Source organism: Lethenteron reissneri, chromosome 37, assembly GCF_015708825.2.
Source record: "Lethenteron reissneri isolate LAM-NWPU_2019-01 chromosome 37, ASM1570882v1, whole genome shotgun sequence".
Taxonomy (NCBI): domain Eukaryota; kingdom Metazoa; phylum Chordata; class Hyperoartia; order Petromyzontiformes; family Petromyzontidae; genus Lethenteron; species Lethenteron reissneri.
This window is the reverse complement of record NC_083815.1, coordinates 14,570-34,402: the sequence shown is the minus strand read 5'-3', so window position 1 is coordinate 34,402 and position 19,833 is coordinate 14,570. Positions and strand designations below refer to the sequence as shown.

At 46.4% G+C, this 19,833-nt stretch overlaps 1 protein-coding gene across 1 annotated transcript; it reads left to right on the top strand.

Annotated features, from left to right (window-relative positions):
- The first annotated feature begins 5,693 nt into the window (after nucleotides 1–5,693).
- Nucleotides 5,694–19,518, top strand: LOC133351338 (coiled-coil domain-containing protein 50-like). The gene is made up of 10 exons (XM_061566453.1): nucleotides 5,694–5,854; nucleotides 6,460–6,522; nucleotides 7,112–7,229; nucleotides 7,811–7,904; nucleotides 11,276–11,348; nucleotides 13,524–13,624; nucleotides 14,168–14,232; nucleotides 14,663–14,936; nucleotides 16,449–16,546; nucleotides 18,823–19,518. The coding sequence occupies exons 1-8, from the start codon at nucleotides 5,800–5,802 to the stop codon at nucleotides 14,694–14,696; spliced, it is 603 nt and encodes a 200-aa protein (XP_061422437.1). The 5' UTR covers nucleotides 5,694–5,799; the 3' UTR covers nucleotides 14,697–14,936; nucleotides 16,449–16,546; nucleotides 18,823–19,518.
- The last annotated feature ends 315 nt before the right edge of the window (nucleotides 19,519–19,833 follow it).

Below are 19,833 nucleotides of genomic sequence, written 5' to 3'. Positions count from 1 at the left end.
TGGAGGGAGGAGAAAGGGAGGAGGAGATGCTAGCGGTGTAAGTGGGATGCAGCGTGAAGGACGTGGGTGAGATGGGTGATGGAAGATGTCTGGGAGATGGCGGGATGTGAGGGAGATGGGAGGATGGGGGGGGGGGGAGATGGGAGGATGGGGGGAGGAGATAGGAGGATGGGGGGGGGGCGATGTAAGGATGGGGGGGGGGCGATGTGAGGATGTGGGGGGGATGTGGGGGAGATGGGCGATGGGAAGAGTGGGGGAGATGAATGATGGGAGGATGTGGGGGAGATGGGTGTGAACCCCCATCCCTGCCTCACTGTGACCTTGTGGCTCGGGTGAATATGATACGAGGGCTGTGAATTAATGCATTCGTCTTGGCCGTGCTGCCTACTATTTCTTACACAGCAAAACAAAACGGCTATAAATATTTGAAACGGTCTCAAAGTAAATCCTCCGGTTGCTCGGTGAAGCCATCACCGCCACGCCGCGGATCGCTGGTATCATATTTGTCATGAGTTCATGCGCAGGCGAAGTGTGCAAAGAAGCATGAGAGAGACGAGCGCATGAGATCACTGAGGGACAGAAAGAACACGCACACAGTTACAGAGATCGCATTTTTATATTACCCTTGTTTACCCAGGAAATACAATTTCAGCATTGAAATATTTAGCCAATACCAGATAGATTGTTTTTCAGTTTTGGGAAAAAAACGGAGAACCCGGAGGAAACCCATACAGAATATACAAACGCCACACAAAAGCACCGCAGTCAGACATCGAACCCACTCTTCTTATAATAATTACGGTGCGAAATAAGTTCAAGATACATGAGGCACAAGCGTTACCAGAGCCACCCTGTCACCCTATAAAAGTAAATGGACTTGGGCAGAACACATCGCTCAAAGGGATGATGGCCGGTAATAGAGATCAGTGAGCCAAAGGATAAAACGTCTCCGATAGGATGTCTACCGCGGAGATGAAGCAATTAAATTGGTTTCTGTGCAGGAGCATGAGAGATGGTGACTGCTTGAGGAACCCTTCATCCAACAGTGGGTATATCACGGCTGCTGATAAGTGCGCGTCTCCTTTCTGCTGTGGGTCGTGTGCTTGGCTTTCTCCGTCGCATATTCTCGTTGAACTCGCCTTTTGCCCGTCCAAGGACGAGTGTATTGCAGTAAATCTGAAACTTGCAAGCGAAAAGCAGATCGCGACGTGATATTCATTGCATCAATGCGTGTGCAGTTTGTAAGGGCGCGGTGACACGGACCTATTGCATGTTCATCACGACGTCCCTGTTACTTCGATGTCTCAACAGCGTGACGGAGACCGCGTGACGTCAGGGCTCTGCCTTTGTCGCGAGGGCTGCGAGTTGACGCCGAGGAGAGGGCCCCTCGGTCCCCCACGTGGAGTGACGTCACCCGCTAATGAATATTAATTGTGGAGTGTGTCCATTTGGAGGACGGCACCTGCTCATGATTATTAATGAGGGGGGTCCATGTGGAGGACGTAACATGTTCATGATTATTTTTTAATGAGGGGGGCTGGTCGACGTAGAGTGACGTCACGAGCGTTGCACACAGACATGCTCGGCTCATTATAGTTGGTAATAATAATGGCGGGGGGGGGGGTCCATTTTAAGGACGCCACCTGCTCATGAATATTGATGAGGGGGGCTGTTCGATGTGGAGCGACGTCACGAGTGTGAAGGACAGACATTCCTGGGTGATTATCGTAGGTATGAGCATACAAATATGAGACATCACATTGGCTTAGACAGGACACTCCACGAGAAGGGATTGATGGCTGATGTTTCAGAATTAGAATCCTTATGTAAACTGGAGGAATCCGATGAGCTCTAAAGATATTTTTCACAGATGTCAAGTATGGGCAAGTCAGCACGTTACAGCAGCAAACCATGTTTGACACTGCTGTCGGAATGGCAGTCAAAGCAGAGAATCGTCCGAAATAATACATCCACGCGGGTTGACAGAGCGATTGACATCAGCTCGTATGCAGGTGCGGGGTGGAATTGCCACATCGCAGCGGCTTGTGGAGGACTTCATCCAGCAGTGGATTGACCATGACTGCTACTGATGATTAAATAAAAATACTCAAAAACAGCGGTGTTCTCAACTTTCTTGTTTATTCTTAACTTTCTTGTTTATTCTGTCGACACTGCAGCCAAAGAGCGACTGATATCCGACCGGAACTCCCGCGTTGGTTTCTGCTGTGGTTGTTATATTTTCGAATCCTTACATGGTAACATATTCACAAGCGCGCCTGCATTGGTAGAGTTGAAAAGTTCAAAGTAGGGTTGAACGACCCAAAAACGATCAAACACAGACAAGTGAAACAGAACAGAGCTTGCCGAAACGAACAAAAGATCACAGGGCTTGGCCAATTGTTGGTGCGGCCTCTGGCTGCCTTTTCGCTTGTCTGTGGTTTCCTACACATCCGTGTGTAAATTCTACAGCATTCTGAGATATAATTTGCATGATGCTGTATAAAAAATGATTGTAACTATTATTAAATAATCGATCCTCTTTCATTTATTAATGTAGAACGTAGCACAATTCTAAATTTGGTAACTTTGGTTGATAACACAGGAACAAAATGACCTACTCTTAAATAACTTCAGGGATAGTTAACATCCGCTGTGAGTGAAACGTACTATTTTATGATCAACATACCCGCAGTATTAACCAGGGCAGTCTTCCGGATTCAAACCAACAAAGGGCGAACGCGCTGCCGCTGGGCAATGTCACTGCCCATGATGATGATGGTGCTGGTGCCGATGATGGTGGTGGTGGGAAGAGTGTTTCTGAGCATTTCTGAAGTCTTGGGATGGGAAACGCCTTAGCTTAAACAACATCAAAGGACAAGGTGAGGTTTAGCCTGATGGTGCTGCCGTGCCTCACACATTGCAGGAAGTAACCGCTCCTTGTGAGTCTTTCGGGGATCTTTGGTGGCGGTGAGAATGATTTTGGTGATCATGTCGAAGGATGGATGCTGCTGATGATGGTTGCCTTGAAGATAGTTTTTTTTGTAGATTAATTCACATAAACATATACTGTATTGTACAGGCGCGTGTCTGGTGGGGTGGTACTGTGGTCATAGGGCATTCCTGTTTTTGTATTGTTTTTTGTAACTTTCTGACCTGCCCCTATTGGACATGTGAAAAAAAGCTTCATAGCTCATTGGATTCTTCCAGATCTTATTTATTCACGATGTACTTACAAAAAAATCAGCAAACTACCTACTGGATCTCCTCACTGTTTCGAAGAACAAATGTGACCTAAGGTCTTCGCTCATTTACCAGCTTCACATTCCTTATTGCCGTACAAATACTGGAGGAAGGGCCTTTGCTATTGATGCCCCCAGAGTCTGGAATGCTATCACCAATAAACTGCAACTTGGACCACTACCTGTGGGATCTTCACTCAAAACTGCTCTAGAGGAGTTGTACACCTCTAGCTGCCACTGCTATTCAGAATAGCCTGAAATCAAATGTATCGTTCTGGATGACCGCTGCAAAGTATGATCTTGAGTTTTGATTATAGTGTGCAGATTTTTAAAGTGTATTAAAAAATGTTGATACTGCTACTGATACTGCTGCTGTTATAGAGTGACTCATGCAGCCAGCTATGGCTGCAAAGTTTGGTCGTACATGTTATGTTTTTCGTTTATTGTTAAATTTGAATCACAATTCCTATGATCACTGTTACATTGTTTTTATAGCTTTATTTTGGTGATTTGGAAAATGTGTTGGCTTAGCTATGTTTTTTGTTGTAGTACAGAGTTAGCCTGATAACTTTAATCGAAATTGTCTTATGGTTGTTATTGTTTGACTTGCATCCCACTGGGATTTTTGCACGCAGCGTTGATATACGGTGTTTTTTCTGGAAGACTTTGCAGTTTTTTTCTGGATTTTTCTGTTGCGTGTAGTCACTTTAAGATGTTCTTTGTTAATGTTTTTGTTTGTTGCGGTTGCACCGGAGTCAAGAGCCGCTTAGCTCACAGGGCTATACCTAATAAATGAAACTGAAAAAATTAAACTGTCCATTATAATGTAAATTGCCCCCACGAGTCGTACGGCCAGGGTTCCTCTGCTCGTCTGCGCTGCTGCACCGTTTACCACGCAGCGGGGAGAGCCGTGACGACTCCCATTGCTGTGACTACCCGCCCCCACTGGAAATCTCTTAAAAAGAGCTTCAGAGCTCATCGGATTCCTCCGCTATGAATACAGATTCTAATTCTGACTTCAGTGGCGATAGCGCCATTGCAGAATTAAACGAAGTGACGCTTGATTTGAAGCTTTCGTGATTGCAGGAATTACTCTTTGGTTCTTTCGGTAAAGTCACGTAGAAAGAAAATAAATTAAATAATAGAATACGACGTTTCGATTGCAACACAAGCAACCGTCATCAGGTAGAACTAAAATTGAGAGAGATGCAAAACACAGTGAAGGAAACGTCGTATTCTATTATTTAATTAATTTTCTTTCTACGTGACTTTACTGAAAGAACCAGAGTAATTCCTGCAGTCACGAAAGCTTCAAATCAAGTTTGAACCACCTCTACGGGGAGGATGTAAGTTGTTTTCTCTCTCCGTGTCTGAGGATGTAAGTCTGTGTGTCTCTGTCAAATTTCACACTTGACTTCAAATTTAGCAATCTTTGGAGAACGTAATCAACCAGGCTATGCGTTAACTGTTTGTTAGCCGACTCTGTGTTGCATTGCATATTTCCATTTTTTTTTTCGAAGTTTGTTTTCTCAAACGGCCTATTTATCTCTCTAAAATTTACCAGGCTCTCATTCTCTCCCCTGGCCGCTTCGGGGTGGATTTCCACACATCTCTCGTTTATTGTGAAATTTCGGTCACAGTTCCTATGATCACTGTTACATTGCTTTTATGGCTTTATTTTGGTGATTTCGAAAAGTTTTTTGGTTTGGCCATGTTTGTTGGTTGTAGTACGGGGTAAGACTGATGGCCTTAATCTAAGATGTCTTGTGGTTGTTGTTGTTGTTTGACTTGCATCCCACTGGAATTTTTGCACACAGCGTTGGTGTACGGTGCTTTTTATGGAAGATTTTGCTGTTTTTTTCCTGGATGTTTTTGTTTGCGCATAGTCACTTTAAGATGTTTTCTTGTTCATGTTTTTGTTTTTGGTTTGTTGCGGTTGCACCCGATTCAAGAGCCGCATGGCTCACAGGGCTATACCAAATACATGAAACTGAAAACAATCTTTGGAGATAGCAATCAACCAGGCTATGCGTTAACTGTGTGTTAGCCGACTCTCTGTGTTGCATTGCTTTACATTTCCAAAAGATTTGCTACATTTTGTTTTCTCAAACTATTTCTCTCTAAAATTCACCAGGCTCTCATAGGGCCATTCTATCTTCTTTCCCTCGGTCGCTTCGGGGTGGATTCATTGACATGCCAATTTCTCTGTCCCAGCAGCTGCCCCAGCAGACCCACCTCTCTCTCTGCCCCCCACCTCTCTCTATTTAAGGCCTCGACACAGAGGCATTGTCTCTCTCTGCTTGTGTGTCTGTCTGTGTGTCTCCGTGTCTGTGTTTTGTCTCTCTCTCAATCTTAGTTCTACCTGATGACGGCTGCTTGTGTTGCAATCGAAACGTCGGACTCTATTATTTGATTTATTTTCTCTCTCCGCGACTTTACCGCGAGACGCGCAGAGGAAGTGACGCGGCTCTCGGCCCGGACGCGACGCGGCGCTTCCGGCCGCGCCCGAAGCAGAAGCAGCGACGAGAGCGGAGACGGCGGCGGCGGCAGCAGCAGCGGGATGGCGGCCATGGACGCGAGCGTGGACCAGGCGCACTTGCCGAAGGTGGAGGAAGGTGAGGAGAGCACGAGATCAGGACGAGATCGTGGCCAGCGCCTGAGAGTCGGAGCTCGATCCCCCCCCCCCCCACTTGGCGCCCACTTCCGCGTGCGGAAATGGAGGCCGCGTTTGTTTACAAGGCGAGAGCGTGCGGCGTGAGGGGTGGGACGTGCAGACTGGCGGCCACCTGCGGCGATCCACCGTCTGGATTGTGGGAGGCGGTCGCAGATCCGCCTCTGTTGTAGGAGGCAGTCGCCCTCCACTGACAGCCGTGAGCTGAGGAGCGACGTTCACGACAACGATCCGAGCTGCGGGCGACTAAGAGGCAGCAACATGGCACAGTGGGGGGCACAGGTCGATGTTCTGTGTCCTGTAACCTCTTGCCAAATAAACCTTCGATTCTTCACGTGGCCTAAATGTGCACCTAGCCTGGCACAAGCACTGTGACGACATCATCGCTATTTAGTGGAGAACGGCGGTTGTTTTCTCACTGGTGAATGGTAAGGGTTTGGAAATGATGACACTGAACTCGCAATAACTTTTTACTCTTCCTTTTTCATGTTCAACAATTGTCCTCAATTACACGGTGTCCGAGTCCGTAATTAAGTGTTTTTGTTGCAGTAAAGAAAGAATTCTCTGTGCTGGAGGATGGAGTACTTGCTCACCATCTACAAAAGCAGGAGAGTACGTCTGCATGCAGATACGCATCCACTTGGATACATCCATTATAATTTCAAGGACGAATAGAATCCACTAAATACGAATCGCAGCAAAAATGTGCGTTCATGGATCTGTGCTTGTGGCAAGAGATTGTGTTTTTTCAGAGGTTCGCGATTTGAATCTGGCAGGCCACCCTAGTTAAGTGTGGAGTGTATTACCCGTCAAATACTACGCGCCATCCGCTTCATGGTGAACGTGTTTTTGATCTCTTGACTGCATTAGAAGAAGATTAGAGCATTGTGTGCCGTGTGATGGTCCAAGTTGCCGAAATTAAAACAATACTCGCAAATGCCTGAATTGGGAAGACCTCACAATCGTCGCCCCAAATGTGAACCTGACAAGTGTGGTAACAATAATATAGTGAAAACACGATATTATTATTTACACTGAGACCTCCTTTACCAGTGGCAAAATATAGTAATAGGTATAAAGGTGTCAGTTTTTGTACCAGTTGAAAGGGTAAAAACCTATTACTATATTATTGTTACTACACTTCTGGGAGCCGCGAGGTGATTTGTGTGGCTCAGCAGCCTCGTGTCCTGTTCTCATGCAGTTGAGGATCACTACGCCTCCAACGTGGTGAAGAGCCGCCTCGCGGCGGGCGACGTGCGTTTGGCGCGTCAGCTGCAGGAAGCGGAAGCGCAGCGGCAACGTCTAAATCGGCTGACGATGTGAGTGTAGGAACACGAGTGGAGCCGACATGGGGGAGAGAGAACAGTCGATGTTTGCATGTGAGGGTGGAGGAGAGAGCGCAGTGGATTTCCCAGGGTGGAGTGAGGGATGTCTGTGTGTGGGGAGCTGTAATATCGTGGATAGTGTGCTGCGCAATCAATCCGGTGACCGGAGTTCAATTCCTGCTCACAGCCAAGCCAGTGACGATTATCTGAACTGGTCCTGGGCTTTCTATAGGACGAATCGGCCTCAAATGAGTACTTGGTGTGGTATGCAAACATTGCCATTGGCGAGACAAAGGCGTTTAGGCGTGGTGGTGGCCTCCCACCCCCTTGTATACCGTACTGGCCTTTATAGGTGCTGACTAACAGCACTTGCCTCAAGAGTTTAAGCCTATAATGGCAATCTTTGTTTTTGTGAGGATGCGTGGGGTACAGTGAGAGAGCGAGATGGATGTTGGTGTGAGGAGTGAGAAGAGACGGTGGTGGATGTATGTGTGATTAGGGTGGGTGAGAGTCAGGAGGAGGGAGGAAGGTGGAATGCCTTTCAGTTGATTGAGGGGATGTCTGTGTTTTTTCAGCGAGGAGCGAGATGCTCACGTTGCCATGGAGCTACAGCAGCAGGAAGAGCGGGCGCGCGAGGAGGAGCGTCGGGAGCGAGAGCGGCAGGATGCGGTGGGTGCACGAGAACATACGGTGACACTACAGTCTGAGCACATGGGAAATGATGATCGTGTTGAGCACAAGCCCCTGCTGGAGTAGGCCCTGCACCACCAAAAGTCCCATTGGACCACCCAGGTTTACTCTCGTCCTACGGTGTAAAATTTTACAGGCAGAAATTCGCATCGGCTCAGAAATCGCTTAGTGCGAAACCTGAACTATCTTTATTGCATCCCAGACCGATCGCAAAGATGGATGCCAATCAGTGGTTGCTAGCGATTGCGTCATAACTCCCCCTACATCAGCCAATCAGCTGCCAGGAAAACAATCCTGATGGAATATGGCTGCTGTGACATTATTGCTCCATGCATTCAGTCAGGCTGTGTGATTTTTTAATGCATTTTTGCATGTGCTAGTGCATGTAATTGTTAAATTGTGTTACTTTGCCTGGGAATGTATATGTACGTGAGTGCATTTTCTCGTGTGTTTGTATTGTGTGCCGTGCTGGCCTTAATAGGTGCTCGCCAGAGGTCGCAAACGGGTTTTGATTCCTTACCCGTACCCGGCCGCACCAGGGTCGAAAACGGATACCCGGCTACCCGTACCCGGCCGGGTATCGGGTAGGGTACGGGTACCCGATTGCGACCTCTGGGATGAAGCCATGTTGCAGGCGCAGGTGAGTTGATTCTAGGAACTTGAATTGTGAGAAGAGACAAGACGTTGGGAAATGAGTGACAAACGGTTACTCACCAGTGACTCACGGCCTACCCGTACCCGTACCTGGCCGCACCAGGGTCGCAAACGGGTAGCTGGGTATCGGGTAGGGTACGAGTATCGGGTACCCGGTTGCGACCTCTGGTGCTCGCTAAGAGTGTGTTATAAGGCTATGTCTGTTTATGACGGTGTGTGTCTGTACGGGGGAGTATTTGTATGTGGGTTTGGAGGGGGGGTGTTTGTGTGTTATTTTTAGTTTGTGTGTGTATGTCTGTGTATATTGTAGGGAGTAGTTGTGTATGTATGTTAAACTTCTTTCGCACCGTACATAGCCACCCGCTAACCACTATGCTAATAGTGTAGTGGTTAGCGTGCTGCGCTATGAACCCGGCAACCTTATTTCAATTCCTGCTCGCGGCCACCACCAGTGACAATTATCTGAACCGGTCTTGGGCCCTCCCCTAGGTTTACTCGGCCTCAAATGAGTACCTGGTGTGGTGTGTAACCATCACTGCTGGGGAGACAAAGGCAGTCATGGTGCTGGCCACCAACCCTCTTATACTTTTCCAGCCTTCACTAGGTGCTCGCTAACAGCACTTGCCCCAAAAGCCTGTTAAAGGCTATACTGGGTATCTTTGCCTTTGTGATAATGTGTGTGTTTATTTGTGTGAGGGCACGTGTTTCATGGACGTGAGTAATGGCGGAATTAACGAATTCCCCTTGCATAAATCCCGTATGGAATCTTGGCGTACCCAATTTGTAGAATTGCGTAAGCCGTTTGCTACTCGGACTCTTGGTTTATGCTGAGGCTTGAGTGAATGCATTGAATAATAGTGATGTGTTCAGACATGTGTAGGTTTGACTAGACTAAGCCCGCGATGTAGAGCATTTGTGCCCAACCTGTGGACCACAGAAACTGGTGGACATCAAGGCCATGGGAGATGTCCCGCTGAACTATTGCAGATACTATGATTTATTTATGCAATACACCTAAACTATTTTACTGCCCATTGCACATCTTTTCAGATTAGCCAAAATTTTTTTTTTTAAACCTATTTCTGGTGTGACTGCGTGTGTGACTTCATCACCAGGTGTTGCTTAAGTCGTCCTCCGTCCACCTGGTCTCCGTAGACTACAGAGGGTGGAGAGGGCGACTAAAGCAGCAACTGGTGAAGTCACATGCACAGTGACAGCTGAATAAGCTTAAATAATTAATCTTAATCGAGGCTGAGGAAACCTGACATCTAAATCATTTGCTATTATGGCTTTTTAATTCAAATGTATGATGCTTTTCGAGTAGGTTTAATTTCTTAAAGTGTGTTATTGGTGTGTGATCGTCTGCGGACATTTATTGAGGGTTAACTTCGTCTGTGGGTCCAGAATGGCTTGGAATCCACTGCTGTAGAAAATATTAAAATATTGTATCTCTTTCCCAAGAGTCAACAACTTGCAGGACGTTGTAATCTAAAAGCTCATGCTTACAACGGCAGATATTACCTTTAATGATGATCGTGATTTGTTTTTGATATAGTGCCCCATGTACCGGGGTGTCTCAGAGTGCTTTACATCACGTCTCAAACATTGATAGGATACCTCCAGTGGCCACTGTACTTGTGCGCACAAGGTGATACAACCTCCTGGCCTGCAAATAGGAATTAATCTGCCACTAGTGGGTGTCAATTACTTTGTGTAATTGCAATGTATTAATTTATATTGTCTGACATTTTAGGTCTATAAATAAGAAAATGGACTTGAGAATTCACCGCATACAATGTACACCTACCGAAGGGTGCAGTCATGCACAGAAGGTCAAACACCTAAAGGATTCTCAATATTAATTGTGTTTATTGCCTGAGGCTTGCAGAGCCAAGCTAAGGTACCATTAGGATACTCGGTGTTAAACATTCATTCCTAAAACGTCTCGGCTGTCAATCGCGAATGATGACGACAGGAGACAGCTAGCACTTCCCTGCGCTCTGGTGGGATGAGAGACCAGCCCTTGAAATGTAGATAATAACTGCAGGATTTTTTTTTTTCAATCTACTGAGATTTTACAGATCTATAGTGGGAATGAGCGTCGATTCAACTGAACACCAGTCGAGCTCAAAAAAACAACGTAATGCACGGTGTCTTAAGCAGCATTGCCATTTAATATATTTTTTCTTAAAATTACTTTTTTATGACATAACCAGTTGTGATCGATCTTCTAAAAAACCTTGATGTGGCTCATTAACTTTGAGACCGTGAGACAGACTTAATTATAACACATTCCTGCGGAGGGAGCTGGTAGGAACGTTGGCTTGCTCTGTCAATGACCAGGGTCAACGGCGGCGTGGTGTATTCCGCTAATATGGCCAACTGTGAGGGTGGGCACAAGCCGGCGTGAGTAGGTTTAAACGTTGAGTTTTATAAGAGGCACCACGGGTGACCAACCCCTCCCCACCCACTCCCCACCCCACCCAGCCCCTCCCCTCCCCACCCAGCCTCTCCCCTCCCCACCCATCCCCTCCCCACCCAGCCCCTCCCCACCCTCCCCTCTCCACCAGCCCCACTCCTCCCATTTTTGGATGCACGATGGACGGGACGGACACAATAATCCCCTGTGGCCTGGTGTAACCAGGAGGTTCCTACCAGTAACATTGGGATGTAAACGTGTGTGCGTGTGGATGCAGAGGGTAGCGCGCAGGCTGCAGGAGGGGGAGCGTAGAGGTCGCCACGCAGACTCGGCCGCGCATCCATCCCCAGGTGAGAAGGGCCCCGCATTGATCTCCATACAAGTGGTAGGGGTGCTGACATGGCCGAGCAGGAGCGCTTTGCACTCGTTTACGGAGATTTTCTTTTCGAATCCGACGGGCTACCCTGGTTAATACTGCGGATGTATGAACCATACTGCGGGTGTATTAACCATGATACACTCGTTCTGCTTCGCAGTGCACCTTAGATCCTGTTGTCATTCGAATAAGAGTAGGCCATTGTGTTGGTGTCATGGTCCAAAGTTGCCAAATTATACACAAATAACTTTCATTTGAAAATAGCAATCATCGCCCTCAACTGCAAACGCTTATCAGGACACTTTTCAAAAAGTCTTGTCTGAGGCTTTTCCTTGCTTAACAAGTGTAACAATACAATTATACAAATGCATTAAAAAAAAATCTGTCTTGTTTGTATAATTTTCCTCCATTAATGCAGTTGTGTTCTCTTCATTTACCTAATTGACCATATAATTTGCATAAAATGAGCATAACATTCCTCCACACATTATGCACGAATCTAATATTTCCGAATCCATGTAAATCAATCCGTATATATCATTGAGCACACCCCTGATTTAAAATCCGGCTGGGTGGCTCAGTGGTAGCGGGGAGCAGCTTGCAATTGCAAAGTTGCGAGTTTAAAATTCTGTTTGGGGGGTTGATTCAGTCCACCAACCCTCTGGGGTCAATAAATATACATGCCTTTAGCCCGTTCAAGGACGGCTGTATTGCAGTAAATCTGAAACTTGCAAGCGAAAAGCAGACCGCGACGTGATATTCATTGCATCCATTCGTGTGCAATGTGTAAGGCCGCGGGTGACAGACCTATTTCATTTTAAAGGTTATAATCCCTTGTTCATCATGACGTCCTTCTTACGTCTCAATAGCGTTACGGAGATCGCGTGACGTTAAGGTTCTGCCTTTGTAGTGAGGGTTATAAGTTGACGCTGAGGAGGGGGGAGGAGGTGCTTCGCCCCCCCCCCTTCCATGTGGAGTGACGTCAATGGAGGGGGTGTCCATTTGGAGGACGTCACCCGCTCATGATTATCAATGAGGGATGGGTCCATATGGAGGGATGTAACTTGTTCATGATTATTAATGAGGGGGGCTGGTCGACGTGGAGTGACGTCACGCACGTTACGCACTGACACTCTTGGGTAAATATAGTAGTAAATACGGGCAGTCCTCGGCTTACAAATCTGTTTTGTTCCCGAGACCCATTTGTAAGTCGAAACACTAATACACGTTTTTAAATGCCCACATCGTCAGGGTTATGAAATGTGTACAGTTCAACAAATTTGGAAGCAGTGTTAAACTCCTAATAAGAATAAATATTGTAAAAAAAATATTGTATAGTCAATAAAACTAATATTAGGTAACATAAATAGAAAAAAAACCTGTTTTATATTCACTTACCTTGAGTCCTGTTGCTGGCTTGCTTGTCAGAAGAAGGGCAGTGTGTCCCCACAATTGCACGCACACATACACACACGGAGCACACAGACACACGGGAGCACACCAGACACACGGGAGCACACACAGACAAAGACACGCACACACCCCAACGACAACAATCGTTTGTATGGCCTTAACAGACTGTTGGGGCAAGTGGTGTCAAAACGAGCAGCGCGAAGACTGCCTTTACCGCATAGTGGGAAGCCAACAGTGTTTGTCCTATGGATTGCCTTGCTCCAGCTATAGGAAAGTGGTGTTTCCACCACTGGCTGTAAATGGGAGATGCACTGCCTCTGCTCATTTGAACAGGGCACCACTTTGATTTTTGAATTTTAAATAAGGGTTGCATCTTTAAAGCCCAAAGGCTGACAAAAGACATGAGTGCCTTGACCCTAATTCTCACTTACATAAGATGTGCAGCTGTTACAGCTGGAGTGCATTCTATATGAACTGGCAGTTTCCACCATTTAATAATGAATGTCGTTGTGTTTGGCTAGCTGTCATGTTCATTGAATAATTTGTAGATTAAAAGTTTTTGAGTGTCGTGTTTGCAGTGTAAGTGTGTATGGCCGTGTGAGTGTGTTCGTGTTAATTGCAGTGGTGCGGTTGCACAACACCCGGCACCCTGGATACCCTTGCAAAAGAAGTGTTCCATCTCAAGGGCATTTGAAATAAACAAACTAGTGTGGTGTGGGTCTGTGTGCTTTACTAGTACGAGACCAAGTGGGCTATGTGGAAGAGGGGGTGGTGACTGAGGAGATTGAGCTTGACGATGCGGAGCTGGCAAGGAGACTGCAGCAGCAGGAGGAGCAGGTGAAGCGGCCGAGTGAGAACCTGTGACGACGCCTCATTGGAAACGATGAGGTGGTAAAGTGCCTAGCGGTAGTGTGAACGCTGTTTGTTGCAGCGGTGTTTGTGCTTTGTATCCAGAAGGCCACCCTGGTTGATACTGCTTTGGATATTAACCATAACGTACTTTGCGCTACCTGGTTCACATTGGACGTTTAAGGTCCTGTGATGTCATTGGAAGAAGAATAAGCAATTGTGTGCCAGCATCATGGGTTGCTGCTCCTGACATGGTGATCTGGCGTGACCACTTGAATGTGAAATTGTAGTTGTTGCTCTACACCATACGAAAGAAGAAGAATGGGCCAGGTTTTAAACATCTGTTTTAACAAGGGTTGTAATGTTTTATTTCTTTATTTTAATATCAGCAATTTCTACAAAAGCTTTTGGAGGAGACCCTTGGTTGCTTATGAAATCCCTTGGTTGCTTATGAAATCCCTTGGTTGTGTATTATTTGTTTTTATCCCTTTACGCAAATGCAAGTCTTGTCCTGTTTGCATTTCTCCCCAGAGGGCATGGAAGGCTCACCGGGCAGCCGATGCGGGGCTCAGGGCTGCAGTATGGCTCAGGATGAGGTAAGCAAGTTATCTGAACCAACTTCACATCTCATCTGTGATTTGTGAATCGGCATCCGTTTGCTTTTATGAAAACTTAACAATCTTTTCTCTGTTTAAGTTGCTTTTGGAATGATTTTCATTAGGTTTTTACAATTCAAGATGTATTAAGTATACCGTTGTGTATTGGCAAAGAACTAAGTTATGAATTCGATTTCTACGGCGTATATATTAATGATCGTGGTTTATTTTGTTATACAGCGGCATTCATGGTAGTTGTCTTCTCAAATTGCTGTAGAACTTAACACGCTTAGTTTTGGCACAGGTGCGGAAGCCACAGACAAGCGGCGATTGATTGCCCATGCTCTGGGATCCTATACTGGGCTGTTTGGCCAACTCAAGTGTTTATACACGGAACAATATAAAACACGTGTCTCTGTTTCTATCCCAGGAAATCGCCAAGTTTATCCAAGAGAAGGAACTAAAGAGTCTCAAACAGAAAGAGAAGACATCGGTGAGGGCGAGAGAGAAAGGAGAGATGGAGAAAGAGAGACACAGAGACCCAAGAAAGGAGAGCGAGTGGGTGCGGGAGAGGGAAGCGGGGAGGGAGAGACAAGAGTGGGAACGAGAGAAGGAGGAGCGAGCAAGGGGGGAGAGACACGGTGACCCGCGTAAAGAGATCGAATGGCAAAGGGAGAGAGAGGCGAGGAAGGAGATTGACACTGGTGAGAGGAGAGAGCAGGAGAGGCTGAGAGACAGACACAGGGATCTGAGTAAGGAGAGTGATCATGAGAGGACATATGGAGGCACGGGGATATAGGGAGGGGGGGAGAGAGATGCACGGGGAGAGAACCCGGTAAGGGAGAGGAGAGAGCCTGTGTCTGTGAGGACTGCTGATGAGAGAAGCGGTGGCGATTCCCAGAGAAGACCGCCAAGGTGAGCGCACTTCCTCTCCCCCCCCCCCCTCTCTCTGCTTCCCCTCTTTCAGGTCTCCCTCTTCCTGCTGCTTCTCGCCCTGCTCCCCCGCTCCCCCAGATCTCACGAATTCACTCGGGCAACCAGTTGTGGCCTCAATCACTTATTTGTCATATTACCATGGTTACTGTTTCCATGAGCTTCGCACAATGATTCCTGTAATGTTGGCTTGGTCTACCAGACCAATTGTTTATTCTCATCCACAGTGGGCAACCACCACACTGCAGGTCACAACACTTATTTTGGCTTATTCCTTGCCCTTCTCCACTCTGGAACTCCCCCCCCTCTCCATCATCCATTTTCCCAAAGCTCTTCTTTCTAAGAAATTTGTGTAACCGCCCCTAAAAAAACAATGTAAGGCTATAAGCAATATTGTTAAGCTAATACCTGTGGATATCACCTGCTATGACTTGAATCATAAACATGGATATTGACAAGGAAAATTAAATAGAAACTGACAAGTACACAGACATACAAGGAAGTATGGAGCACTACATGCTTGGAATTACACTGAGAAACACGAACGTGGATTAGAGAATCAATGCAAGTTAGAGTACTGTTAAACACTGGGGATGTCAACACTCGGTAAAGTAGAATAGTACCTGTCAAATAAGATGGTCCAAAAATGTGTAGTTAAATCTTTTTTGGATGGTTAATAACATCTTTCCAATGATTACTCAGTTTGTACCCATCATCACGGTTGAAGTGATGTCTGTGTTTGTATATCTGGATGGCTTCGTGTACAAACCTTTGATGGTAGCCAGAAGGTTTGCAGAGCACCTTGGTCTCGGAAAAGACATCTTATTGCCTTAATAAAAATTGGCTTGGGAAAAAGAAATCACGATATGGGATGCTGGTTGGTGGTCAAGACTAGAGACGGAGTAGCAGCCAAATGGAACAATGCCCAAAAGGATGTCCACTACGGAGATGGAGCAATAAGATGAGCTCATGTGCTGCACCCAGATTGATTGTTTAATCGCAAGACCGTAAGAGATTGTCACAGCCTGGGGATGCCTCCATGTATCAGTGGGAAGGTCATGGGTTGATAATGTTGGTGGGAAACCCACAGTGGTTTTCCTATGGATAGACTCATCTCTGCCATATGCATGTGTAATTTCTACCGTTAACTCGGAGCTTTAAACTGTTGTTGAGCACCGTTTCAACGCTTAATTTAAGCAGGAAATTATTGATGATTTCCTCTTAAGAGGCAGTCTGGATTTCAACAAAACATGAACATTGGCATAATTATTGTGGCTCTGCAGGCCGCCTCCACCAAAGAACATTGCGGAGGAGCTGGACCCGACATTTGATAAGCGACCAATGAAGAGGCCGCCCCGCCCTGCCGCGCCCCCCTCGCACGGTACGTTTCGTGTGTGTGTAGCTGTATGTGCCTGTGCATTGTGTTTCTCTGTGTGTGTCTGGGGGAGCGGGAGTATAGCCGTGAGCGCACTGCAACTAACCCGGCCACCTGAGTTTCATGCCTGCTTACAACCACCATTGATGACGAATATCTGAACTGGTCCTGGGCTTCCTGTAGGTCAACTCAGCCTTAAATAAGTACCTGGTGCAGTCTTTGACATCATATTTGGGAGACAAAGGCGGCCGGGTGCAATGCTGGCCATTTACGCCCTCATGTGCGGTGCTGGCCTTAATAGATGCTCGCAAACAGCACTTGCCTCAACAGTCTGTTAAAGGCTAAAGGAGGGAACTTTGCCTTTGTGATTGCATCTGTGTGTCTGTCTCTGTTTTGCCATAAGCTCCACAAAAAATAAGCACGTGCCCAGGTATTTATCATCGAATGCTTCACCCCCTCTGCTCCTCAAGAGTGATGGGGTAGTTGTGGGGAGAGTGGAGACGTTTTTGTACCTAGCCAGTGTGCTTATGGCAAACTCCGGTTTGGCAGTGGAGGTCTCACTCCGAATCAGACGAGCGGCACCTTTCCATCAGCTGCATAACAAATGTGTAGAAGCTACCTGGCCTATCGCTCCATCCGAAGCTCCGTGTCTTCTCAGCCATAGTTATGTCCTCTCAGCCATAGTTATGTCCTCGCTTATCTATGCTTGCAAAACTTGGACCCCTTTGATGGAACATCTATGTCGGTTTGAAAAATCCAGGATAGCCTGCCTACAACCCACCCTGGGCTTTACCATGAGTTGTGTTCTATTATTTTTTGTTGAACTAGGATCCAAATCGGAAACAAAGCATCCTTGCCTGTAGGATTGGCAGTTCAAGAGCATTGATTTAAGCAAGCTTGACTGCTGATGAGACACTGAATGTTGAAACCTGTCCCAGTTGCTTGTCTTGAATCAATACTGCTAATATTATGCGTTCCCATTTAAGCCGTGCGGCGATGAGTTGTGTAAAAATACTTTATTAAAAATGTATGTGGAGAGTGTGCAGGAGAAATTGTCTGCTCATTTTCTTGTATTTGGTGGTCTCTGGTTTAGGGTGTTTCAAAAGATGGACCCAATTTCAAAGCAGTATACAGATAGTCCCTGAGTTACGATGGTCCGACTTACGATGGCGATAGCGATACGACAAAATTGTAAAATATTTCAAATTTCGCACGGTAGGCAAACGCAGCAGCGTACAAGGTACGATACTGTACGTTGGGACGCTGCCGGGATGTACGCATCTCCCGCCTTTCTATTAAATTGCAGTTCATATACGTAGGCGAAGAATTTACCTTGTATTTTATTGTGCAATAGAGTATTGTAATTAATAAATACATACAGTATATAGTTTATACAGTACAGTACTGTAAATTGCTCTGTTTTGCTAAATTATCACCATTCTTTAAGACTCCTGGGTAGGCTAGGCCATCTTCGACTTACGATATTTTTGACTTATGATGGGGTTGTCGTAACGCATCTCCATCGAAAGTCGAGGACTACCTGTATTTTACGATGGCAACATGTTACAATTACACTAAAAGTTACAAACGGTTTAATAAGCTATCAAGTTTTACTAACCATTTTATAAATGCTCTGTGCCCTCCACCTGCTGTACGGACAACATCGAGAAGATAGTTAAATTAGTCCCAAACGCCTCTCTTCTCACGTTTTCCTCTGAGGTGCGTGGTTGCCCTGTGCTCTTACCCTTGCATAAATAGTCTGTGTCCTCAAATTGTCGCTACCAACGACGAATGCTCTTTGACATTGGTGGATCAAAACGCCGTTGAAATGCACGCTGCACCGCAATTACGGATTCAGTCTTGCTGAACTGCAGAACACAAAACGCCTTGTGTCACCATCTTGCGAAAGACTGAGGCTAAGGGCTGTTTGTGCGCTGGGAGAGGCATCTAGCGGTAATCATTTGAAACTCTATGCCCCGCCCACTTTATGCCCTGCCCTCTCTAAGCCCTGCCCTTTCAAGTGGTAAGAGTTTCATTCATGGGCGGTTTGTGGTTGCAGAGATATAGCCATTTCAAATCGGGTCCATCTTTTTGAAACACCCTGTATATTTGGTGGTTTTTGCTCTGATTTCTATTTGCCTCATTGTTGTGCTTTGTTTTTATGTTATTTCTTTTGTCATTTCGGTGACCCAGGTCAGTCACTCTTCAAATGAGACAATCGCAGTCTCTTGAGTCATCGCCTGGTTAAACAAACTTGAAACACTTGGCTGTGTCCCTTGTAGACCGAACACAAGGCCATCCTATTGGCAGCCCACCCGCACACACAGCCAGCGATGAACATCACGTCAACCGGAGCTGGTCGAGAGATGACACTCACGGGAGCCAGCCGGTGGAACCAGAAGGGGCAGCTGCCTGGGATGCAAGAGATCAAGGGCCGAGGTGGGAGAGAGGAGGGAGAGTGCTGACAGGAGAGGGTGAAGACCGAAGTCGGAGCAAGAAAGAAAACTGCAAGCAGCAGTGAGAGGCCTCCGAGTTTCCCACGCTCAGCAAAGTGAACACCATAGTGCTCAGCTTTACCAGCAGTATTACTCGTGTGCATAGTGTGTGTGTGATCAACAACGTCTTGTTTATATTTCTAGTGAATGTTCTGTGCAGCAAGTGCATTGAACCATCGCGAGCTGTGCCACAATTGGTCGCACCGTCCCTCGTGCCGGCGCTTGATTGGCACGGCAGTGTTACGTGTTCTGTGTTCAGTGGACCACACCTTTGCCAGTGTGTAAGTGTGGCGTGCGCGCATTTGACCAGCATTCCCATTGTGTGGACACCCGCACAGGGATGGCCAGTGTCTTATCTGTGATGTCAGTTTTTCTTGCCTTATTTTTTACGCTTCAATAGGATATTGTACCGATTGTAAAATAACGATGCCTTTTATTTTTAGACACCATAACAGCCAAAATATCATGCGCTTTTTTCAACGAGCTTGTGATCGGTGTTTTTTGTGTGTGTTCAGAAGCGAGTGTCAAGCAGAGGGGATGCATTTCTTGTGGTTGGGCTGTGTGGTGTGGAATCATTTTGGGATGGGTATCCCAATGCTGACATCGTAAATCAGTCATTAGCAGAGAGCACGTCAAAGCTTGGCGATACAGTATATAAGAGCAAACTCTTTATTTTATTTAACCTGGGAAGGACGCAGGAAACCGGGATGAATTGAATTTTCAAGAGTGACCTGGGCCACCAAAATGACAAGTAACAGCATAAAACACGAAGTACAGCAATGAAGCAAATATAAATTG

Bases quoted from the DNA above. Each gene is read 5' to 3' on its own strand.
- LOC133351338 (XM_061566453.1), top strand. From the start codon at position 5,800: ATGGCGGCCATGGACGCGAGCGTGGACCAGGCGCACTTGCCGAAGGTG. The intron at 11,349-13,523 runs GTGAGAAGGGCC...GTGCTTTACTAG, and splicing joins GGCCGCGCATCCATCCCCAG to TACGAGACCAAGTGGGCTAT. The intron at 13,625-14,167 runs GTGAAGCGGCCG...ATTTCTCCCCAG, and splicing joins TGCAGCAGCAGGAGGAGCAG to AGGGCATGGAAGGCTCACCG.